This window comes from Lipomyces oligophaga (genome assembly GCF_038497815.1).
Source record: "Lipomyces oligophaga strain CBS 7107 unplaced genomic scaffold V1516scaffold_2, whole genome shotgun sequence".
NCBI lineage: Eukaryota > Fungi > Ascomycota > Lipomycetes > Lipomycetales > Lipomycetaceae > Lipomyces > [Lipomyces] oligophaga.
In genome coordinates, this window is record NW_027117786.1 from 612,328 (window position 1) to 636,120 (window position 23,793).

The following is a 23,793-nucleotide window of genomic DNA, read 5'->3' on the forward strand; positions in this document are numbered from 1 at the left end:
ACCAGCGCCATAGAATGCTATACATACAGATATTACCAATTCCTATGGTAGAGAAAGAGCCACTGCATAAACTAGATCTTTATAAATTCGCTCGTTCTCTCCCCCCATCCGCCAGTTACGACAGCGGATTAGACACCACATAAGATGACGACGAAGTGGACCTCGAATTGCTGCTATCTAATGATATCCGAGAACAGGACAGTCGCGAAATAACCATTTCACATGGCGCATAGTCGAAGTCATCACTGTCATCTTCTTCTGTAGCATATCCTTCAGATCCACTTCGAAAACATTCAGATCTAGAACGATCGGAATCTAAACTGCCAAATGTCATAGAATTTCGACTCCCGCCGTGCACTGAAGAAGATCTTCGTCGAAATTTAGACGCATCGTCCAATTCGACTGCTACTGGGCGTTTACTTATTTTTTCTGAAACTTGTCCCGAAATCAAATCATCAAATTCATCCTTCTCCTCATCTGACTCCGCTACCGAGACTCCTGCAGCGGCAATCGAAACACCCCTAAGATATTTGTTTTCTATAGCCGCCCTTTCCGAGCTCCTCTGACAAGACGATAGATATTTGTTAGATATAGCACTGCGATCAGGCCGCGATCGCCGACATCGTGCTTGTGCCCTAGCAACTCTGTGGAATAAAATCAGTCAGTCAAATCAACATTTCACGTCAATCAGCTCTCTCGCTTGAGCTCGGCTACCCACAACTTGTCAAAACTTATCATATCAATCACTTTTCTATTGCCATGAACACGATATAGTTCCTTTTATAATCTAGCAAGATCAAATCTTTCTAAAGAAACACTCTTGCTGTTGTGATCTACCTAGCCAACAATCTGATTCTTTCTAACCCGCCGCAGTGGCGCCAGGTTTATTGATGGACTGACATCACTATCGCGCTCAAACTCCCAGTAATCGCTTCCTAATTAGGAATTATATAAATATTGATTGCGCTTTCAGTGGACTTTCGTAATGTACTTCTAGTCCAAATCGACGCAAAGTAGCAACATCCTTTATGGTAACATTAAAGCATCCTGAAATATCAAGCACTTTCAAAGTCTGGTTCCCTATAAATTCGACATCCTTTAACAGTTCACTAAGTGTTTGAGCGGACGGATTCTCGTAGCAGCGCCAATATTCTCCAATAACAGCAGCAAGGCCAAACCAAGTGACTCGAGTCGATCCGGTCAATAAAACAACTTCGCAATGTGCAATAAGCTTATTCAGTTTAATGAGTTTTCTATCCGAAGCAGTTCCGCTTAGATCCAATTGTCTTAAATTTTGACAGAGTCTGATTACAAAGGACGCAACTGTCTCGGGAGGACCGTCTGGTAAGCCGATCTCTTTCGGAGCCAGTTTAGTGTCATCACCTAGATCTAGATAGGCGCAATCGCGAAGCTGGAGATGCTCGATTTTGTCGGGATTCATTCGTGCAAGAACAGCAGCCAACCGTGTCCCATACAAATCAGAAATCTCATGCAATTCAAGTGTTTGCAAATTACTAAATTCGTTGTCAAATGATTGCAACCGCCGTTCAGATTCGTAGGCCATAGATTCAGGAGCAAAAATTTGCTCTTCTTCACCTGTAGATCGCACTCTGTATCGTCGTTGCTGAGGAAGCGCTGCCATATGTGCAAGATGAAGACTTTCACAGGAACTAGGAATGATCGGCAAAATTCTCATCAAACATTCTTCAAATCTAATGGCTTTTAATGCTCGATTATTTTCGAAATCAAGTGTGAAAAGCGACTGCGATGTCTGTGGCTCCCAAACCTCACATTGCTCATCCATTCTGCGTCTGCAGTCGCGGATCTCAAATCCAGCTAGTGAAAAATTTTTCAGGTTGGGCAACAAACGTAACAACCTACTTAATCTTCGTCCACAAATTACTGGCCTGGAAGGAAACGAAAAAGGTCCTGCGATTTTTGTCCGTTCTGCATATAGCTTTGAGACTACTAATGAGCGTACCTTTGGTAAAGAATAGACACACTCCGATCGGACCGGAACATCGTATACCACATGATCGCTCTTGTCAACCTCTTCTGAATGGCCAACTTCGGAGAAATCCAAAGTTTCCAAATTAGGGAACGAACCACGAACGAGTAAAGCAACTAAGTCAAATGACTGCACGACCGATATTCGTACGTCTCGGAGCTGTCGAATCTGCGTCGGCCAAATAAAATTCAATGCAGTAGGCGATGGAAACAAGTTATAAATTGAAAATGTCTCTGATCCAGATTTATCAACTCCCTCGAGAACTTTGAAAAGAAACTTTGTATCTTTGAAAGCTCGGTCAATAATGACAAATGACCAGAATTGGGGGCTGCTGCTGATGAAGTCATCCCAGGATTTGCACACCAAACGGTAAGGCACTAGCAATTGCAGCGGAATACCATCAAATATAAGTTCAGAAATCTCCCGTGGAAATATGTCGATAAAGTTATTGCGTTTTCTTGGTGATATGGATGCCTTTTCAATGCTCATGCGACTAAACTCATCCTCAACGTCAAATCGTAATATTGGAATTCGATTTTCCATTATTATTTCACAGTTTAGAGGATCTCGATATCAACGGAGGCCAGCATCAAAAAACATTCCGATGCAGGTCGGAGAAAATCTAAGTTATTTGGTTAAATCAAGGGAAAAGAATAAACTGAACGAATTCTGATTTCAGTAGATCAAATATATACCACTAAAAAAAATTTGGACAACACCGGAATCGAACCGGGGACCTCCCGCATGCTAAGCGGATGTGATAACCAACTACACCAGATGCCCTATCTGTAAATTTGAGAGCAATAATCATTATTAACAGTTTAATCTGAGAAATTAGTCTGGTGGACACTTGAGCTAGTAATTTGAAGGGAAGTTGCAGGTTAGATCCGAATGGTGAATTTTATCAAAGCACCTTATTTTTAGTGAGTTCTAAGGAGACATCTCAAGCGAACTACAGCCAAATGGAATTTCATTTGACCCTGACGAAGTGTACAAGCGTTATTTTATGAGACTATAGATTTTGAAATACTACCGAGGAGCAAATGGATGATTAAGCTACAAAAGCTCCAAATCGGATCATATTCGGTTTAATCCAATGGATGACTATAGGATATCGAGGCCTTGGGTTTTAGCCAGTAGAGATTCAGCATAGTTCACAAATTTACGCACTAATTATTTGTATTCCAAGAAATAGTATACACTAAAGCTATATTTACATAAATGCTTGGCTTAACATTGACTTGTGATTTACCTCAAGCAGAGGTCAGTCTATTAACTCCAATGTCGTACAATTTCGTTGATGGTGAGTCGAGAGGAGTAGCAAAGTTAAAATACGTGATTGAACTGGTCATTGCACCTAGTTGACGAATCAGCATTCAGGGTGAATGCGGTTCCTTCGATAACGATAGTCGAGAATTTGCAAGTCTGGTTATCCAGCAAGCTGTCTAAAACTTTGTACATTAAATAGTATAAAGAGGTGCTGAAAGATCTGAATTGACTCAATTTACTGAGTAGGATAGTTAAAAAGCATTACTATTTAGTATAAGTAAAGGGCGTCAGTAGCCAACATGAGCGCCACAAACTCAACTTGGAATATCGTATTGGCGGTGGGAGTAGTCGACACCATCACTAGAAGATACTGATTTAAATCCCGAAACCCACTTTTCCTGTTCACTTCTTAAAACTCTTCAGTCTTTCAACACCAGACCACAGTTCTCGTTTTCATTTGTTGAACTTCATTGACTTGGAAATTTATTAAGAATGGATTCCGAGTTTGATGTAAGTACAACTAACATTGTTTTATGCCATATTACTATGTTCTCTAACGATTTTAGACGCTTATCATCAACGCTCAAATTGGTACTGCTTCCGAATGTTTTCCTGGTGACATTGCGATTAAAGATGGAAAGATTTTTGCAATTGCACCCAGTCTTAAAGGACTGAAGGCCAAAAATACCATTGATGCCGAGGGTGCTTATGTTACACCGGGTGGTGTCGATGGACACACACATATCGACCAGGAAAACACACCAGGAGGTCAAGACTATCCTTATCGAGGATCAGATGGTTTCGAATCTGGTTCGCGTTCTTCGGTCGCTGGAGGTACTACTACTTTCATTGCTTTTGCTATGCAACACAAGCACAGACCTGAACATTCTTTGGCCGATGTAATTGGTCACTATCATGACCTTGCAAACGGCAATTCGTATGCTGATTATGCTTTCCACTTGATCATTACCGATCCTTCGAAAGAGAGACTCGCTGAATTCTCGAACTTGATCCCTAAATTTGGAATTTCGTCTATCAAGCTTTACATGACCTATGAGCGTCTTGCTCTGTCCGATTACGAGATTCTCCAGACAATTGGTACTGCACGGAAAAACGGCATCACCCCCATGATCCATGCTGAAAACATCGATATCATTTCTTTCTTCTCAGAGGAGCTCGAGCGTCTGGATCTTGTTGATCCTTATTCACATGCTCGTTCGCGTCCTGCTCTTGCTGAGCATGAGGCCACTAACCGAGCGATTGTCCTCTCCGAAGTTCTAAATGTGCCAATTCTGTTTGTTCATATTTCTTCGCCTGGTTCAGTCGAGCGTATTCATCAGGCTCAAGGCAAGGGTCTTCCCATTTATGCTGAAACGTGTCCTCAGTATCTACTCTTAACTGATGCTGGACTCCAGGCTCCTAATTATGAGGGTGCTAAATGTGTCTGTTCACCTCCTCTTCGCCCTTCGAAGGAAGATCTAGATGGTCTTTGGAACGGTCTTCGTAATGGAACTTTTACAATGGTTTCTTCTGACCATTGCCCATTCAGAATGGACGAAGAGCTTGGAAAGCCCATCGCCATTAAGGATTCTGGTAAGCCTGGCGGAGACTGGAGGTTGATTCCCAATGGAATTCCTGGAATTGAAACCCGTGTTCCTCTTTTGTTCACGTTTGGTGTCTGTACCGGACGGCTTTCAATCGAACGATTTGTTCAGCTCACGTCTACGAACACCGCAAAACTTTATGGTATGTATCCTAAGAAAGGATCCATTGTTCCAGGAGCTGATGCCGATTTGGTTATCTGGTATCCTCAAGGCAAGTTTAAGAAGCCTCTATCCAACGAAATGCTCCATCATAACTGCGACTATACTGCGTTCGAAGGTATGGAGATGCTCAATTGGCCTCGATATACTCTCCTGCGGGGTGAAGTTGTTTGGGATGATGAGAAGGGTGTCGTCACCGGTAAGAAAGGCTATGGTGAATACATTCCTCGTGAAACGAGTTGGTATACCCGCAACCAGGTCCAATTCGATGACATCACTCGTGATGCCTGGAAGAATGAGTGGCGTCCTGCGTATGTCAAAGAACCTCTTGTCTAGTTTTTGGATAATTGAATAATAAATGACTTTTATGTTGGAGGGCAACCAACTATCCCAGAAGGAGAGATTAGTAATGAGTATAATCACATGACTGTAGCTGGGAGTAAGTCAACGAGTCAGTGTAAGCAGTTGTAAGCAAACTATGATTTTAGATCAATTTTCTTTCAACGACTGTATTTGCTCGTAGTTTCACTAAACAAGGATGAGTGCTCTTTTATCTGCTCAAGATTTGAACGATTTCATATCTCCAGGACTCGCTTGCATAAATCCTATCGTTATTGATCGGACTTCCAGCAAGGTTTGTTATTGCCGCAGGATCTACTGTATTATTCTCATCTAATTATTCGTTTGATAGGCACATACAGATATTAGAATAGATGACGATGGAAAACCGGTAGAGGTATCAGTGGATGGTGGAACTACTTCAGCTACAGCTTTGACTCCTGCGCAAATCAATTTGTCCGACTGTTTAGCATGCAGTGGTTGTGTTACATCTGCTGAATCAGTATTGATTTCTTTGCAGAGTCATATAGAACTTCTAGCGATACTGAAACAAAATCGAGAAGACACAATGAACAGCGATAAGAAAATGACAGATGTGGGAGAGGACGAAGATGAAGATTCAGAGAAGCCGAAATCTTTGACGCCAAAGCAGAAAATATTTGCAGTTTCGATCTCGCCACAGTCGCGGGCTTCGCTTGCTGCAGCGTTTAAAATTTCTGTGGAGGAGGTAGATGGTAAATTAGTTACTTTATTCAGAGATATTTTAGGATTCAAGTATGTTGTTGGAACTGGTGTTGGGCGACAAATTTCTTTGGCTTACTCGGCGCGAGAGGTTTTGGTCAAATCGGGTCGAATCAGAGAAGAGTCGAATTTAGCGGATGAAGGCATATACAACTACACTACAAATGCGAACAGTGAGATGTCTAGTCAGAATAAGACGACTAATAAGGGACCTTTACTATCCAGTGTATGTCCAGGTTGGATATGTTATGTTGAAAAGACTCATCCACATATCATCCCTTACCTTTCATCGGTCAAATCAGCACAGCAAATCGTTGGGTCATTGTTGAAACGACTGATTGCACGAGACAATTCTGGTATTTGCGAGTCAGAGATATTTCACGTTAGTGTTATGCCGTGCTTTGATAAGAAACTGGAAGCGTCGCGAAAGGATTTTCAGAGTTGTGACAGCACAAAGGATGTCGATTGTGTGATAACAACGAAAGAAGTCGTGCAACTTTTGAATGACGAAAATATCGACTTTATGTCAATAGATTCAATACCGAAAGATGAATTGATGTGTTCACTGCGTTCTCTGTCGCCCAAATCATGGCCGACCGAAGCTGGCTGGGATTCTAATGAAGGGTCATCTTCGGGGGGATACCTCTATCATGTTCTTAGGGCTATCAGTAGCTATTCAGAGACAGTGGGTAAACTCAGAACTGTTTTAAAAATAATTCCAGGAAAGAATTCAGACATAGTGGAATATCATTTAATAGACCAAGCATCGGGAGCCGTTTTATCTAAGGCCGCGCAAGTATACGGTTTTCGAAATATTCAAAATTTGGTGCGAAAACTAAAGATGGCATCGAAAGGCGCAGGTAGCCGAACAGCTGTTTCATCACGAAGAAAGGTTAAAGGAGAAAACGTGGCAGCTGTGTTGAACCCGTCTGAATACGACTATGTGGAGGTAATGGCATGTCCTGGTGGATGCATTAACGGTGGAGGACAAATTGGTGCTCCTCAGGATGGAGATATCATGGTCCGTGAATGGAAAGAGATGGTTGAAGCCAAATATAGAACCATACGTAATTCCAGCTTGGACGATGAAAGTATTAGGAACTGGGTGGAGGCGATGTGGGCTGGTCCTGCTGAAGGAGAAAGTGTGAGCAGATTAGTTTCGACCTCTTATCATGCGGTCGAAGGGTTTGATCCGAACGTCATGCCGGCTGTGCTTGTTGGAGATAAGTGGTAGTTATTGTATTTTAATTATATTGATGAGCAATATAGAAAAGAAATTTTGCATCGAACAATTGTAGGGGACAAAATGATACAATGTTATGTAGAGAATGCATAGTCTGATATTCACAACGGGGACGGCTTACAGCACATAATTAACATCTCTCAGCTATAATATGTAGAGAGTTCACTTTCCAGGATGCTGACCTAATACTTAAACAAAGCGAATGGCCGCTGTTGTATAACTGCAGAAAGCAAATGATCGAGAGAGAGGGAACAGGCTCACTTGAACGCAATCAGCGGACTGAGTTTGTGGAGACTGACCCGCTAATTATGGATACGTTGCAAGTGTCGTATACAAACCTCCCTTCGACGGAGTCCGCAGATGAACTTCAACAGTTTTTAGATTCTTCAGGGTATCTTTATATGAAGAAGAGCTCGTGCAAATACTAATCGAATTCAGAACACTATGGAGCACGAAAGAAGAAGACGTCGTTCGTCGCAAGATCGATGTTCGCGTGCTGTCTTGGTTATGTGTGATGTTTTTCGTAATGCAGATCAACCGAATAAGTATTCAGAACGTGATTACTACTTCGTTTCTGGAAGATCTGGGCTTGACTCAAGCGGATTATAGTACCGGTCAGACGATTTACACTGTTGCGTTCATGATATTTGAAATTCCAAGTCAAGTTATGCAGATGGTTGTTGGTCCTGTACTTTGGCTTCCGGTAAGTGATTCCACATATTAAAGAATCTGAGACTAATTCTAGACAGCTTGAGACAATCATATTTGGAATCTCTGCGTTCTCTCAAACATTTGTGAATTCAAAAACAACTCATTTCATTTGTAGAGCCTGTTTAGGTGGTTCTCAAGGTGGATATATCCCCGGGCTTTCTTTCTACTTGACTTCATTTTACAAAACATCTGAGACTTCATTGCGGGTAGCGATTTTTTGGATGACAATGTATATCACAAATGCTTTGTCTGCTCTGCTGTCCACTTTTATTTTCCAATCAAGTGCGGAGCAGGCATCGAGATATCATGACTGGCAGATTTTGTTTGCTCTGGAAGGCCTATTCACGATCGGAATAGGTATAATATCGTTTTTCATGTTGCCCTCATTACAAAGTCATCGAATATCGCGGATATTTACGACACGAGAAGAAAATATATTGCGAGCCCGAGTAATACTGGATGATCGTTCGAAATCGGTCATGTTTGTGCCGCGCAAGCGACTCGGCCGATTATTGTCAAAATTCAAGTTGTCGAATTTCAGAGAGACGTTTACGGACGTCTATCTCTTATATATTTTTCTACTGGGGATAATTGGATTTTTACCTTCCATCACTAGTTATCATTTTCTGACAATAATATTTCACAGTGATTTAGGTTATTCAACGACGGAGGCAAATCTGTTGGTAATTCCGGGGAACTTGCTGCTTGTCCTGTCCATGGTCACAGTTGCTCGGATTTGCGATCAGCGGCATCTTCATTTCATAGCTCCGCTGATCGCCATGGCTTGGGTCATTCCTCCGCTTGCTGTTTTAATCGCGTTACCTGCCACCACAGCCGCGACTTGGATTCGAACGATCTGTGTGACACTATTAGTCGGGTTCCCTTACTATACGCCTACGCTAATTTCGTGGATTTCTGCCAACTCAAACGATGCGCAGAAACGAGGTCTCGCGATTGCTATTTACAACGTTTGCGTTCAAATCGGAAACATTATTGCCGTGAACACGTACCGCCAGTCCGACAAGCCCTATTATAGAGTTGGAAATATTGGGCTTGTCGTTGTTTCAATAATTACGATTGGCGTGACGATGAACATCCGAAAGTTATATTTATCTGAAAACCGGAAACGGTCGATGATTTGGGACTCCATGACCGATTCGCAGCGTGACGATTATATCCGGGATGTATTTGCAGACCCGCAGCAGCCCGGTAACGAAAGGTTTGATTTCAGATTAAAGCTGTAACTGCCTTATAAGTGGAAGAACATGAAAATAAATGGATCGGATTCAGATAAAGAGGAGAAGTTTGTATGTTGGTAATTGGGTTGGCGCCGATATTGCTTTGTATGTGATTTTTGTCTGGAATGGAACATTTATAGGAAACATTTTAATAGATATACATGTCCCCATGACCATTTTGGTAAAACTTCTGCGAGAGCTTGAATTCGCACGGTATTAACTATTCGTCTTGTTATTGCTGAACGAGTTCTATGACCTCCCCCAATTTTGTAGCCAAAGCGAGTTCCATCAGCAAAATGGTCTTCTAATCCCAGAACAAATTATCAGAAACTACACATGAACCAAATAATACTAATGGGTTTGTTTAGTGCATTCTGATCTGCTGAACCAGCCAAATTATAATTGGCACATATAGAGTGTGCAACTAAATTAGTCGACCAAAACTTCGAATTGTCGTACAGCAACACCATATTGGGAGTACATGATAGCATTTGATCTTCAAAATTAATAAATGAACACAAAGTGACATAAAATAGAAATAATAATAAAAAAATAAAAACTCCTTCAACCAAATACGTTGAAAAGCAAAACAATAAATTTCAAGGTGTTCAAAGTGTCCAAAGAGATACACGTTTTGGTAGTTCAATAGGAAACGTAAGTAGAAAAAGAAAACTGAAAATCGAAAATTGAAAAAACTCAATAAATTGAATAAAATTAGAATGAATCGAAAAAAACAAAAGCAAGCGGCAAGCGGCATAATGTTGTTTTGTGTTTTTGATATCTTCAAGCTGTACTCTCGGTTACCTTTTGCCAATGTGTTTGGCCCTGGCCAGACTTTTGTGTGGTTGAAAGACCATGCCGATGAATCCGGGTCCGGTCGTAACTCGGTCGGTCTTTGGTCTCACTACGTCGTGGCCTATATTTGTCGCTAGCTCCACCGCGATATCCATGATACGAGCCCGTCGAACCGGCAAGGGCATCCACGTTCACCGGTATCAATATATGCTCGGTCAGGCCTGGCAACATGATTTTGTATGCTGAACTACCACCATTCCGCCGCGAAGGATTGAATGGATTCGACGCGGGCGACGCGGACGAGACTGCAGAAGTCACAATCCCAACGAAATTATTAGGAACAACTTTGGTCGTCGCAAACATATCAAATATAGTTTTCTCCTCTGGTCCATCAGCTGGCACAGCAAATGGCTTCTGCGATTCCTTGGAATATTCGCCTAAATTCACTTTATATCGTCGCCACACCTTCTCTTTGCTATCTTCAGAAAGGTCATCCAAAAATTCAAATGGTGACACACTCCGGATTTCAAGTTTGCCGTTGCCTTGAGTAACTACCGGAGCTTCGAAACTGCTTGCCATTGTAAGATCTTTATTTTGCATAGAAAATGACAGCCCAGACGCATTCCCTGTAGATTGCTCTACTAAGCTATGTGTACGCCCACCGTCCGAAACATGTCCAAGTGTCAGCGCAATACGTGACTGCACGGCTTTAATCGAATTAATCGATGGAACTTTACTGCCGATAAATCCAAGGTTATTCGTCTCCCGGATAGAGGAACCAACGGCCATCCCCCCCAATCCAAAACTTCCGCTAACTGCAGATGAGGTGCCTGGACTAGTAAATGTTCCCTCAGGTATTTCAAGTTGGTGATATCCCGAAGATGAATATCGGGAGCCTCCAGTAAAAGCTTGATGTCCTTCTAGTCTGCCTAGATCAGGCGACTGCGGTTGCTGTCCAGACGAAATCTGTGGCAGATGAACTTTCGGTTTCAGCGGTCCCGACTCATCAGACAAATTTTGAACAGATTGAGGCATGAACAAATATTCATCCATGGATCTATCAAGACTTTCCTTATTCATATCCAAGAAGAACGTTTGTGATTCTGCATCATCACTTATACCCGAGAAAGAAACTCCTCCTGGTGGCGACGCGGAAGGTCCACCAGAAGTAGATGCCGTGTGAGCCTGACTTGGGAAATTGCTATTAGATGGAAAAAATCTTGACCAAGTCCGAGATGATTGTTGAGGATGGTTTTGAGTATTGCCAGGCCGAAGCTGTCCATTACTATCATCCGTAGCCTTTTCTATAGCCGATCCTGGAGACGATGTTTGAGGAGAGCTTGCCGTAGTAGACTTCAACGGAGACGAAGACGGTGTAGCACCCGATCCTACTGGGCCATGGTTATGGAGATGATGATCAGAAGTCGATTCAGATGATGTGCCTTGACGTAGTTGCGAAGAGATTGTAGAGTCTCCTTGTTTCGACGGGGCCGCACTGAACGGTCTCCGCCAATTATCTGACAATTGAGCGGGACTATGTCTCGATGCCCAGTCACCTCCAGACTGGGAGTGATCTCCATGAGAATGTGAAATCAATGAGGGCCTATGTTCCATACCATTTATCTGCCCATACCGGCTCTTACTACCAACAGGACCCCACACGTTTGGGTGGTTTCCCCGAGACATCGAGACACTGTTAGATAGCCAGGGCCTGTCCGATACCTTTTGCTCACTTTCCCATCCTGCTGTGTTTGCCTGCTGTTTAGCCATCGAAACATTTTTCACTGGAGGGGAGTGGCCGGAGTTAGAGTCTGAAATCAGCGACTCTATTGCCGCAGCTACTGACTCCTCCATATCAGGACCTTCAGATGAGGTAAACGACTCCTTTCTTTTAGACTTTAAAGACTCTGTTTCAGATCGCAGAAAACGGGAACCTAAATCTTTGGAGGCAGACTTTGCAGCAGGAGTGAAAGCGGATTCTGTAGCTAATCTTGCAGCGCCATTTGAATTTTGTGGTTTCTGTTGCTTCACATTCGCTTTACCTATATCTGCTGAGTTAGATTCTTTAGATTTCAAGATTTGATGTTTCGTCTCGTCAGGCGAAGGTCGCTTAGGTATCTCTGAAGGTGAATTCTTCGCTTCATTGGCTGCCAGATCAAGCAGCTGAGCTCGCTTACGAGCAGCCTGTAGTCTTTCTTCTTCAAGACGCCGCTCCTCTTCTTTCCTTTTCCTTGCATTCTCAAGGGAACTTTTCATGACCTGTTCCTGTCGAGCAAGCAGTTCAGACTCTCTTCGAATGGGATCATCAATTTCAGGATGCACAAATTTGGAGGAAGGCGACTGAATAGAAGAATTCACTGCTGGCGGATTTAAATCATTCGATCCCAAAGACATCGCATCAGTTGAAATCGTAGGAGATAAAGAGCTCTTAGAATTTAAATCATCTTCAGTTCCTTTCAATATTTGCCTCGAATGCGAAGTTCCCGCACTGGAAGATCCACGTCTCCGCATTTCGAATCCCGGAGTAACAGCCTCGTCTGTATCACGTTCACGACCAATAGACGACGTGGTACCGGTCGTAGGGCCCAAAAGTATGGGACGTTTAGAATTGAAAGAAACTCGACGGGCAGGCTCAAACTGGCCGGATCTGTCATTATAGAGCTCTCCACCGGTTGTGCCGGATCGTGCGCCATACGATCTATCAAATTCAAGTTCAGATGATCGTTCACGAGGTAGAACTAACGGAGGCAATTGACTCCTGACATCTCCTGATCCCCAAGGCGGCATTTCATGATCAAAGTGATTGTAGTTTCGGCGGGAATGACCTTGGAAAGAGTCCTCCATATCAAATCGATGATTGATATGGGGAGAATGGCTCATTCCGTATTGAAATTGTGATCTGCCAGGCATGGACCCGTAATGTTGTTCAGTTCGATGTTGAGTATCTTCAGCAATTAACTTCGAAACTGACTTTTGTGAAACTTGTGGAATTGGAGCCCAAGGGGAAGAAGACGTTCGCGAAGTTCCAGCTGGTTGTGAATTGTTTTCTCTTTGCTCCACTTGAGGTTTCTCTGCAGCGGAGCCCTGCGATGCGTCGGACCCAGTACTTGATGGCTCAGGTACTTCTTCATTAGGATGGTCATGCGAAACAACAACTTTAGTACCATCTCCAAACTCTATGGTGTCCCAATCGTCGACATCATCATCTTCCTATAAAAGAGCGTTAGTGAGCCAGAAATTGGATTGCAATTAAATAGCTAACGCATACGTCATCCCAGCCGAGATCTCGCTGTGTTTCAGATATTCTCTCCGTTAGGTGGATACCCATCTTCTTCAACTCTTCTTCAGACATTTCTCTTTGTGAAGGTTGAGAGTTTGAGGAAGATCGTGCCCGAGCTATGAATAGTTAATGTCCGAACTACCGAGCAACAGTCATGTAACTGATTTACCTTGGACTCGTCGCCAAGCCAATTGCGAGGTAGATTTCATATTTGAAGCAAAACCAGGTCGAGTGCCAGCACTTCCAGGTTGAGGAGAAAGGGATAGATTACGTTGAAGAGGAGCAAGTGTGAAAGAGCCGACAGACATGGTTACAGACTGGTTGTTTCGCAGTTTTCCACCAGTACCGAGAAGAGATCGAGATAATTGAGGAGACGAAGCTGAATTAGTTAGAAACCGTATCAGATCGAAGAAAACAGGGCAAAATACATACAGGTCTCAGAAGACGACTTTTGTGTGCTGCTTGAGGTGGCCTGAAGTTTACGAAAAATTGTATTAAGAGACTGTGACTTGAATGATTTTTTCGCGGCAGTAGACGTAGCTGTTGAAGAGACGGAAGTCGGCGTCGGAGAAGAAGACTGAGAAGGCTCGGATGAAGCGAAATCACTTTCAGCAGCAGTGGATTCAGTAATCCGAGTTTCAGCACTTGTAGATCCAGCAATAGCAGAATCAGAAATGGCAGCAGTCGTTGGGGAGGCCGACGATTCTGATTCTTGTTTTGAAACTTGGACGGATGGATAATCTGGCTTGTCAGCTATACCAGGCGAGTCGACAACATTATGGTCTGAGCTGACGCTGGCTGAACCAGTCGGTCCATATTCTGGAAGCCCAGAAACCGAAAACGCAGAGTCGGAGGCTCTGCTCTCGGAGGTAATGTGCAAGTCAGTGGAATCGCTGCCATCCATAATCCTAGAAACGAAAAAAAAATAGGTTAGAAAAAGGATAAAAATTAGAGTACAAAAACAACGGAGTCGCCTGCAACAGTATGCGACAACAGTAAGGAAAGTCGAAAATGAAGAAAATTTCTTTGCAAGTCATCGACAGTTACCCAAAGACAGCACGAGCAAGTAATTCTTCTATTCCACTATAATCTCGCAACGACTACGATCGACAGTGGCGGATTCTCAATCAACGAATGCTGAAGTAGATAGAAAGGAAACACAAAATTGGATGGACTCGGACGACCTACCTCAGTGTGAAGATCTCGACTCAAATTGATAAATAGAGGCACCGCACAGCTCTGATAGGTGATTCCGAAGGAGACAATACAGATTCGAGTAATAATAACGAATATGAAAAAAAATCTTGCGAATGGTTAGAGGAGCTGAAGATAAATGAGCCTGGAAAGAATAATGAAGACAGAGTCGAAGCACAATCAGTCTGCGGACTAGAGAGTCTAGACGAAGGCAAAGCACGCAGGGACGAGTGACTCGAGCTCAGCAAGAGGTGAACTCAGCACGCGAACGAAGGCCAGATTTGCCGATGAAAAGAGGTTTCTGTTTTGTGGCACACGAGTAGAGTCCAGCAAAACGCAGAGAAAACGACGCAAGGGAAGAAACAAAACAAAAAAAGCAAATGAGGAATAGTTTGAAGACTGTAAGAATATTTCGAGATCGTGGGAAAAAAAAAGGATCCTAGGCGATGGGTCGACCAGCGGCGCGGTGTTTGCGTCCGCTACTCTCAGACCCTGCAATATTAACCTAAGCAGACTTTGATGCGATAGGCAGATTTACAGAAGGATTTACTTGATTTACAACTTTTTCGAAAGCAATTTATCTTCGTATTGATCTAAGATCGCTGGATCGCCTACATATTGCTGAACCAAGAAAGGCTACAATACTAGCTCGTTGAGAATCGTTACTGATTAAAAGGACTGAGCATTATGTATCATTCGATTAGATTTCAAAGAGACTTTCTATTCTAGTAAAAGTTTATCATGCATACAACGAGACGACGATCGAAATCAGATGATGGCATGAAATACTAAGAAGGTATCACAGAGTGAGTCTTCTACCATAGTTTCCACTATGAATAGTTGAATCTGCTACTCTGTACGACTTCTGTTTAGTGGTGCTCCTCACCTTCACCGCCTTTGTGGTGTTTGACTTTGAGATCGTTAACTAAAACTGCTTCAGCTAGCAGAAAAACCATCTACTTACGGTGAAGTTGGTAGTCGATAGTGTAGCTGATCTTTACCACTGTCAGTAACCTGTCTATCCATCCCAAGACCAATTCACAACCGCTCAACATACCAAGAAAACCGAAATGATCAAATGAACCTAGTATAGTTAATATTCAACGCCTAAAGTAAGTTGAAGGATACAAAAAACCATACCAATGGAGCTCCAGAAGCATTGCCGCCCTTAATGTAACGAGCAGTGTATCGCCTGCCATTAAGATCAGTATAACAATGAATCTTGGTTTATAATTCAGATCTTATACTCAAAAAAGTTGCCTGCAGAACTAGGAGCAGGAGCAGGTCCTCGAGGAAGTCCCTTGTAGAATTCAACGACAGTAGCAAGACGCTGAGCTCCGGGTGCAGCACCGAGATTCTAACGAACAACAGATCAGTAACGTCAGAACAAAAAACCAATCGGCAACCAATTAAAAAGGCAAATTCAGTTCAACATCTTCGACTCTTAGGTTTAGTTTTTCGAAATGAATTGCTGTAAAAATACAGTATGAAAACAAAAGAAATTGTCGAACTCGATGATGAACCGGCTGAAGCCAGGTTCAGTCTGTAACCAATTATTCGAAGTAGCAACTTACCGATGCAGAAGCAACCTTGGGGGGAATAAGAGTTGAAAGAGAACGCTTGAAAATAAGAGACATGGCTACTGATTGGTGCTGAATGAATCGCTGATTCTGTAAATTAAGCAAAGGTCTTATTTGTTGAGAAGAGCCGGAATATCTGGACGGGGTGGTAGAGTATTTACGACGTAGTCGTGAAACTGAGATAGTTGCGGATTATCTGTGGAACTGCTTTCTTGATTAAAGCCTCAGACGCAAACACATCACTCGTTTACATTGGCGAATCGCTGAGCTCGAAACTCTGTCCGCCGCATCTACCGGAGCGATCTCGACTTGGTATTAGGATTATAATTTTCTTCATAAGATAGATTTGAGTTTAACTCGTTTTCAATAAAGCATTCTTAACATAGAATTAACATGATTAATCCGTCGTCAATTACTATTTTTGGCCGTATTTCGAGTCGTCCCGCCATCACGATGTCCTCGCGTGTGGCACAGAGTATCGCAGCTCGTGCGAACTCTAGCAGGTTCGTATTTTACTTTTCGGTTTTCTAGTATTTTGGCCAACAATTGTCTCAAGTGTTCCGGCTGCGACGACAGGAAGCGTTCCCGTTGGTGCGCACGATGAGCGCGGAGAAGTCCATCCAATCGATCTAATCAGCGGTGCTCCTTCTGAGCTTTCTTCTAAGCGAGTCGTTCGTATCTATCAACGTGCGAAGACTGCGATGCAGAGCGGTAATCAAGGTCAGTAACTGGATTTTTATTGGCTCTTATCGTTTGCAGAAAGTTAATTATTATATTAGAAACTAAGGTATGGCGATTGGACTGGGATGTCGAGCAAAAAGGTAACCGATGGGAAAACGAGATGATGGGATGGCAAAGCAGTGGTGATTATATGCAAGCTACTGAAGTTAAGTTCAAAACCAAGGAAGATGCTGTCCGTTTCGCTACTCGGCAAGGATGGGACTACTACATACAGCTTCCTCATAAACGGGATTTCCGACCAAAACAATATGCTACCAACTTTCTTCATAGCTATGGTCCTCTTAAGCATATCCGGACCAAATAATTGTGCGGGTAGTTTGCGAGTTTTCTATGTCATATTTCTGTTTTTTGGAAACATTGGTTGGCCGTGTTCATATAGGTACTATTGGTTTTAATGCACATATATTTAAATCTTTCATACGATAATATTGATGAGATTTCTATATGAAATTCTAAGTTCCAAAATACTGCGTATCAATGAATCGCTGTTTGATCTGATCTTCTACTTTGCCGACGGCAACATTAATTTTAGGATATGCGGCCAGAATACGTCGGATAGCGACGTTTTTATCGGCTAAATACGTGACGAAACAGATATCTTCCTGCTGAACGTCATGATCTAGTAGAATTCTAATAGCCATGATTGCAGCGGCACCAGTCGTAGCCTGTGCATCCACGAGGAGGATATATTTTTCTTCGATTTTAGGAGGTAGTTTGAGATAATGCAAAAAGGGCTCGCCAGTCCGCGAATCGGACTGTATAAGCAGTTTGCCAATCGCAATGGCAGGCAAAATTGATCGAAGAGAGTTCTCAAAGCAAGCGCCAGCTCTTAGAATCGAGACGGCGCAGACCTGCTTACTGATCTCGAGACCTGAGTATTCCATACCCGTCGCGGTTGTGACGGTCTTCATACAGTAAGGAACTGTATTCATGGCGAGCTCAATCAACAAGCTCATAAGTCTCTCGAAATGAAACACAAAATCTTCTCTAGATGTCGCTCGATTAAACAGAATTGTGTGCATTGCTTCGACCTGAGTTGACTGCTTGAGCACTTGTACGTTCGCATATTTATCTAGGTCGAGCTCGGTATTTTCCACCTCATCGTCACTATTTTCACATAAACGGCCGAGAAATTCTAAGTGCTTGCGACTCTTCGCAACTAGGGTTCGCTGAACATGTCGGATCAGCATATCAATTGCAACAACATTATCGAGACCGCGAGGAACCACGACATCAGCATTTTCCATTGTCGGCAAGACAAATTTTTGAAAATTAGGCTTAACAAACGAGAACCACTGTTTCATAGCGCCTTGTAAATCGCGACCTCGCTCGATAATATCCCGGCGAAGTCTCCGAGCCATACAAATGTCAAGGTCGGTATCGACAAATATCTGCTCAATTCGTGAGCCTCTTTGTCCAGTCCGATATCTTAACGCCAGGTACATACCTTTAAATCAAGCATTTCTAATATGCGAGAATCAAATAAGGAATAGATACCTTCCAAAATGATTACGTTTGCTCCGTATATTGTAGTCGTTGCTTCAATTCTGAATTGTGTGGGAATAAATCATAGATTGAGACAAGTAACAAGCTTACCTATTGTGAAGTGCAAATGAATACACAGGAATCTCCACTTTTTTGCCTTCCCTCAGATTGTGCAAAATATCGACTACCATGTCAATATCCAAAGCTTTTGGAGCGTCAAAGTCGAATTCACTATGTAGACATTAGGAAAATCTTGCTAGAGAAGTCTGGTTGTATTGTATACACACTTCGCAAACGCGACTTCCCGTTGAGCTGGAGAGAGCGGCCGATAAAAGTTATCAAACGACAAGATCACTGTCCAAGGAACCTATCTCCCCAAGAATTCAGTAAGCAGAAATTCTCATATATTTCCAATAAATATGCGTTGTCAACTCACATTTAATGCCTTGATAATTTGGGATGCTACACTGGTCTTACCGCTCCCACTCGACCCAGCAATTCCAATGATATGCGGGCGATTCCAGGGCGGCAAATACTCGTTACGAGCGAGCGAACCCAGTGAGACCGACGGTCCTTCTAAAGCCATTTGAAATTATAGACACATGTGCAGAATTATTGTGAGACGAAGTGAGCCATATTCTAGTAAGATACTATGTGCGCCGCAGTTTCAATGATGATGTCTTGGATGGGACTACCTACAATATACCAAAACGAAGAGATATAGCGAACTTTATACAAAAAAATACAGAAATTTCTATTTACACTTATATATCAAGATCCTGCGGCCTTAAATTAAATGCATGAGATCGGCTTCAGTTAGCCCTACCTTTTATTTGTGCTCGATTTCTTGTAATTTGAGTGCTGATTTCATGTAATTTTCGATAACTTTTGACCGATTCTTCATTTGCTTTCCTGCTAGCTTCGGAACAAATGATTTCACTCTAGGAAACTTTTTCTGGCCAATGCCATCCATAGCCTTTAGCCTAAAGTTGTCAATCTTGGAATAGCCATATCGTTTACTATTTTCGTTCACAAAGTTCATGTAATCGCGGCCAATATCAACACGCCATCTGGATTTAGAGTTAAAACTTAGCCAAATATGCAAACGCACATATACGTATATAAACAAAGTGCCCTCTAAAGAAATACTTACGGACTCAGGTTTTCTGGAAATGGTGGATACAGAAACGGCTCGTCCATTTCCACAATCATATACTTAACCAATGCTCTCGTTCGCTCGTTAAACCGAAGATTTGAGAATACATTGCGAACTGTAAGTCCATACACGTTATGCAGATAATCGCGGAGATCGAATTTGTTGAAGTTCGTGGGAACCTTGAACGAGGCTCGGTACGGGTTATACTCCGTACGAAACGGTCGCAATAAAACCACCGAAGCTGTAGGAAAATGAACCTCCGTATGGCCCATCCGGAAATATTTTGTGAACCGTCCTTCATATTTAGGCGTTTCTTTCTCTTTTTGCAGGTTAAAACGGTGACGGGTTTCGCTAGGAGATAGCGCATGCACAGAAGTCGGCTTGGTCTGCTGTTTATACAAAAACTCATACGCCTTTCCTGATAGAAGCTTGGGTAGTGAAGTAGATCTCGGCATTCTGTCCGATGTAAGGAGAAATGTCAAGATTTAATAAATATATTGTAGTATTACTGGTTGAAATGGCTTTTTAGATATGTCGCCCAAAACTTTTCCAATTTCCACGTGATAAGGATTGGAATCTCAGATAACTACAACCTAGTTACAACTAAAAATCAGAATTATTAAAATTCCAGGAAATATATCGATATATTGAGATGTATATTCCCAATATATAGATGTAAAATCGTATAATGCGTTATAATAGTGCAATGTTTAGTATAATTTTTATTGATATTCTCTGTTTCTAAGAGCTGAAATCGAACAGCTAAAGATGAATAGATTCGTTCAAGACTGTTCCACAGCTATTCAGATTGCAACAGATCATCTTCGTGTTTACACTTCATATGCAGACAGAATGACAAACACAGCTCTTCTATGTGCAAAATGAAAATATATATTTGTTTGAAGAGATAGTAAACACCTTCAGTATTGTGATTTTCAGTCAGGATCCCAAGTGTAGGTCTCCCAAGTAAATTCATATCCACTTTCTCTTTTCCGTATCTTCATATTTCAGACTAGAATGACTACCAAACGGAGTCGACAGAAACTAGGAATCAAGATTGGAGCGTAAGCATTAAGCAACTGACCTTTATGCATTCCAGTAACTGACAAACCCTTAGTAGATCTTCCAGTCCGTCTTCGACGTCTAAGAAGCAAAGACTCGGCTCTAGTAAATCGCCGTCTGCGCTCTATGACTTACTGACGGACGGCCTTCAGTCACAAAGTCGAGATGATTTTCTGAATATATTCAATGCAGCTGAAAGTTCTCCCATAACGGTCTACAATGATCTAGACAACGAAATGAGCCCCAAGTTACCAAGCAAATTCCGCTTGTTGACACAGTATGTCTTGTCTAGAGATATCCCACCGCCAGATCAAGGATTTATTTATGGATGTGAATGTCAAGGCGGCAAATGTCTTGATCCAAGGCAGTGCCAATGCACAGAGTTTGATGATAGCTCGGCTACCTCCAAACGCGAGTTTGTCTATCAGCCAGATGGCAGACTCAAATATATTGGTATTGTGTATGAATGCAACTCCGAATGCCCTTGCGGTCCAGACTGTGGTAACAGAGTCGTCCAGCGTGGTAGAACAGTAGAGCTACAAATTTTTAAAACCAAGAAGAAAGGATGGGGTAAGTTTTTCTAAGAATCGGAGTATCTATGCTAATGGTCCTTTCAGGTTTAAGGAGTCCCCAGTTTCTCGGCGCAGGTCAATTTATATGCTGTTACTACGGCGAAATAATCACCTCTGATGAAGCCGCGATGCGCGCTCACATAATGTCAGATATACAGCGAAACCCATCTAATTATCTATTCAACATGGACCTATTCACCAAAGACAGCGAAACCGCAGACTACCATGTCATAGACGCCCGAAGGCAAGGCGGTGTCGCTCGCTTTATCAATCATTCTTGTGAGCCAAACCTTTCGATCGTCGGGGTGTGCCAAAACCGTACGCAAACACTGTATAATCTAGCCTTTTTCGCCAAATATGATATCCAGCCGAACCAAGAACTAACGATCGATTACGGACGCGACTATATTGGGTCACGAATCGGACTCGACTTGTGCGCATGTGGGTCCCCGAAATGCCGAAAAAAGGGAAACCTACATGCGCAATGATTACCAAGTTTCCTCCAAATATCGACCTGATTTATCTAAGCTCGCCATGAACTGCACACCTTGACCTTCGAGAACTTTGTCGACAGCAGCCTCCAGTGCGCTTTTAACGGCCCGAGGCATTTTACCTTTACTTCCGCAAACCCACACTGCAGCCCCTTGCTCAACCAAAAATTGTCCAATATTGAAAGCTATTTCCGGCTGTTCAAGAAGCGTTTGCACATATTTGACTTTATTTCCATCTCGAGAGAAACAGGCGAACACAGATAATCTGTCGCCGACGTATGACAGGACACCTGTTTCATTATTATAAGATTTTGCCTGAGTAGCATGACTCCATTCGTCTTCATAATAGAAATCTGCAGCTCTTGACCGATTTCCAAAAACGAGAATGGATTTCGCCACATTTGCATCATCTTTTAATCTTGATAGAAGAAGTGCTCGTAGAGGAGCAACACCAGTTCCTGGGCCGATTACGATGAACGGTGTATTTGGGGAAGGAAGCAGAACTTTGGGTGGCACAATTTCATATAGAAGGGTATCGCCTGGGTTGAGTGTAGAAACGAATCTCGTACACGTTCCATGTCTAATCCGTCGTAGAATTGTCCGATACTTGACAATGGCAATGAGTAGCTCAACGTTGTTATTCCGGGATCCAGCAATAGAAAACTGGCGGGGTTTGAGTTCGCCAAATATATCCAGAACATATTCGACTGGAATATTCACCGAATCAAATTCCATTAGACATTCCATTGCTGACCGACGCGGCCGGTCAGCATAGTCGTATCTGTCCTGGGTGCACTCTTCATTACTCGGATCGCCAAACTGCTTTAATTTCTCGAGTTGTTGTTCGTTACCGCTGCAGAAATAGCTCAAGGTATCAAAGAACGATGCACGAGGGACAGACATTATATCTAGATGAAACGTGAGCAAGCAGCGCAAAGTTAATGGCTTTGTGGTTGCCCATTTTTGCACCGAGCTAGGCACAGATATCACATGGTCAGCGAATGCATCCCATGCTTGGGACTCTAATAGAGCTGTTACATCTTGCGGGCTGTTTTGTGCATATATTAGAAAAGTTGAACCGGGAGAGATTTTTTCACAAACCGCTGAGTCCTCTGGAATTTGCACGATAAAACGTCTTGTATCTTGAAAATGGTCCTGTGGAGTAATCCTGGTGTTTTCAACGACCTTTCCAGATTTGACTGAAGAATTAGCTCGTGAGGTGTAGAGATCATCCATAGAGAGGCCTTTGGATGTAACAGGCAGAATCCTCACCGGCAATTGTGGTGGTAGCAAGACGTCGTCGGGTATTATCTCCAAACCATCTTGAAGCGGAAAACGGTCTAGCAGTGCAGACACAAGAATCGACGACCAAGCCGAAAACGCTGCTTCGACGCCTCCACTAGCAGACTCATCACCTTCCCCGCGTAAGCAGACCTCTGCCCCACCGAGTTGGAGCATGCGTGTATGCAGTTTCCGCGCAGCCCAGTTAAATCGCGCATATGAAGAATCACCGAGACCAAAACTAGAAAAGAGAAGTCCGGAAAACGACTCTGCAGTAAGCTTCTTCCGCAGCAGCACTTTCCATAACCGTCGTGCATGTCTTGGTATATCCCCGTTCCCTGTAGTGGAACATAAAAATACGGCCACTGGTCGATCGCGAGAAGTAGTGCTTAGCGCTCCGTAGACACGCTCTACATCTTCAGCCGATAAAACGTGCGCTTTAAACCGCAATCTTATAAACTTTCGTCGTAAAGTCTCGGCGAGCGATTGCGATGTTCCCGTTTCAGACATGTAAATGAGAACAATAGGAGGTCCATGGACTTGCATCATCGGCCGAGGAGCCGGTGTTCCTGTTCGGTTACCGAGAACAAGGACAGATTTTAATGGCTTTGGATAAATCCCAATTGAACGAATTGTCTACCAAGACAGTTCGAAATATTTTAATTCAGCCTTACCAGTATTAGTCGTTAACTTAAACATATTTTATGGAGGCATACTTCAATTCAAATCAGTTTCACCCAGATTTCTAACGTCCAGTGCTAGTTCAGTTCTACTATATAAACTTTGGGTCACGTGATTAATAGATATATCTGATCTCGGATCCACCATTCTCAAATCAGCCGCG

At 42.8% G+C, this 23,793-nt stretch overlaps 11 protein-coding genes and 1 non-coding gene across 12 annotated transcripts; 5 read left to right on the forward strand and 7 right to left on the reverse strand.

The window, feature by feature from the left end:
- Window positions 1-115: 115 nt before the first annotated feature.
- V1516DRAFT_689452 (uncharacterized protein) lies at window positions 116-2,551 on the reverse strand (the record flags this gene model as incomplete). Its single annotated transcript, XM_066923812.1, has 2 exons — window positions 116-562; window positions 992-2,551. 2 exons carry the CDS (start codon window positions 2,549-2,551, stop codon window positions 116-118), a joined length of 2,007 nt encoding a protein of 668 aa, XP_066778799.1.
- Window positions 2,552-2,717: 166 nt separating this feature from the next.
- On the reverse strand, window positions 2,718-2,791 carry V1516DRAFT_t21. The gene has a single exon. It is a non-coding gene; the product is annotated as a tRNA-Ala (tRNA).
- An 888-nt stretch (window positions 2,792-3,679) lies between these two features.
- Window positions 3,680-5,505, forward strand: V1516DRAFT_670583 (uncharacterized protein). Its single transcript, XM_066921396.1, has 2 exons — window positions 3,680-3,787; window positions 3,844-5,505. Exons 1-2 carry the CDS (start codon window positions 3,770-3,772, stop codon window positions 5,374-5,376), a joined length of 1,551 nt encoding a protein of 516 aa, XP_066778800.1. The 5' UTR covers window positions 3,680-3,769; the 3' UTR covers window positions 5,377-5,505.
- Window positions 5,506-5,527: 22 nt separating this feature from the next.
- Window positions 5,528-7,447, forward strand: V1516DRAFT_670584 (iron hydrogenase). The gene is made up of 2 exons (XM_066921397.1): window positions 5,528-5,674; window positions 5,732-7,447. The coding sequence occupies exons 1-2, from the start codon at window positions 5,579-5,581 to the stop codon at window positions 7,352-7,354; spliced, it is 1,719 nt and encodes a 572-aa protein (XP_066778801.1). The 5' UTR covers window positions 5,528-5,578; the 3' UTR covers window positions 7,355-7,447.
- A 69-nt stretch (window positions 7,448-7,516) lies between these two features.
- Window positions 7,517-9,485, forward strand: V1516DRAFT_670587 (major facilitator superfamily domain-containing protein). The gene is made up of 3 exons (XM_066921398.1): window positions 7,517-7,754; window positions 7,802-8,066; window positions 8,113-9,485. The coding sequence occupies exons 1-3, from the start codon at window positions 7,597-7,599 to the stop codon at window positions 9,316-9,318; spliced, it is 1,629 nt and encodes a 542-aa protein (XP_066778802.1). The 5' UTR covers window positions 7,517-7,596; the 3' UTR covers window positions 9,319-9,485.
- A 610-nt stretch (window positions 9,486-10,095) lies between these two features.
- Window positions 10,096-14,291, reverse strand: V1516DRAFT_620444 (uncharacterized protein; the record flags this gene model as incomplete). The annotated part of the gene is made up of 4 exons (XM_066919485.1): window positions 10,096-13,317; window positions 13,376-13,503; window positions 13,557-13,766; window positions 13,820-14,291. 4 exons carry the CDS (start codon window positions 14,289-14,291, stop codon window positions 10,096-10,098), a joined length of 4,032 nt encoding a protein of 1,343 aa, XP_066778803.1.
- Window positions 14,292-15,143: 852 nt separating this feature from the next.
- On the reverse strand, window positions 15,144-16,278 carry V1516DRAFT_670599 (ATP synthase subunit F, mitochondrial). Its single transcript, XM_066921399.1, has 5 exons — window positions 16,156-16,278; window positions 15,829-15,938; window positions 15,717-15,773; window positions 15,546-15,595; window positions 15,144-15,491 (listed from the first exon to the last, which is right to left on the reverse strand). Exons 1-5 carry the CDS (start codon window positions 16,216-16,218, stop codon window positions 15,451-15,453), a joined length of 321 nt encoding a protein of 106 aa, XP_066778804.1. The 5' UTR covers window positions 16,219-16,278; the 3' UTR covers window positions 15,144-15,450.
- A 200-nt stretch (window positions 16,279-16,478) lies between these two features.
- On the forward strand, window positions 16,479-17,444 carry V1516DRAFT_670600 (ETC complex I subunit conserved region-domain-containing protein). The gene is made up of 3 exons (XM_066921400.1): window positions 16,479-16,664; window positions 16,718-16,881; window positions 16,941-17,444. Exons 1-3 carry the CDS (start codon window positions 16,555-16,557, stop codon window positions 17,204-17,206), a joined length of 540 nt encoding a protein of 179 aa, XP_066778805.1. The 5' UTR covers window positions 16,479-16,554; the 3' UTR covers window positions 17,207-17,444.
- Window positions 17,273-19,029, reverse strand: V1516DRAFT_167855 (uridine kinase family-domain-containing protein). Its single transcript, XM_066918685.1, has 5 exons — window positions 18,824-19,029; window positions 18,675-18,754; window positions 18,499-18,618; window positions 18,350-18,449; window positions 17,273-18,293 (listed from the first exon to the last, which is right to left on the reverse strand). The coding sequence occupies exons 1-5, from the start codon at window positions 18,971-18,973 to the stop codon at window positions 17,355-17,357; spliced, it is 1,389 nt and encodes a 462-aa protein (XP_066778806.1). The 5' UTR covers window positions 18,974-19,029; the 3' UTR covers window positions 17,273-17,354.
- Window positions 19,030-19,216: 187 nt separating this feature from the next.
- Window positions 19,217-19,998, reverse strand: V1516DRAFT_683976 (mitochondrial 54S ribosomal protein uL23m; the record flags this gene model as incomplete). Its single annotated transcript, XM_066923533.1, has 2 exons — window positions 19,217-19,457; window positions 19,541-19,998. The coding sequence occupies 2 exons, from the start codon at window positions 19,996-19,998 to the stop codon at window positions 19,217-19,219; spliced, it is 699 nt and encodes a 232-aa protein (XP_066778807.1).
- Window positions 19,999-20,760: 762 nt separating this feature from the next.
- On the forward strand, window positions 20,761-21,665 carry V1516DRAFT_621082 (uncharacterized protein; the record flags this gene model as incomplete). Its single annotated transcript, XM_066919514.1, has 2 exons — window positions 20,761-21,175; window positions 21,223-21,665. Coding segments are annotated over 2 exons (858 nt in total), but the record flags the coding sequence as incomplete, so codon positions are not given.
- V1516DRAFT_670612 (uncharacterized protein) lies at window positions 21,330-23,754 on the reverse strand. The gene has a single exon (XM_066921401.1). The coding sequence runs from the start codon at window positions 23,496-23,498 to the stop codon at window positions 21,666-21,668; it is 1,833 nt and encodes a 610-aa protein (XP_066778809.1). The 5' UTR covers window positions 23,499-23,754; the 3' UTR covers window positions 21,330-21,665.
- Window positions 23,755-23,793: the final 39 nt, after the last annotated feature.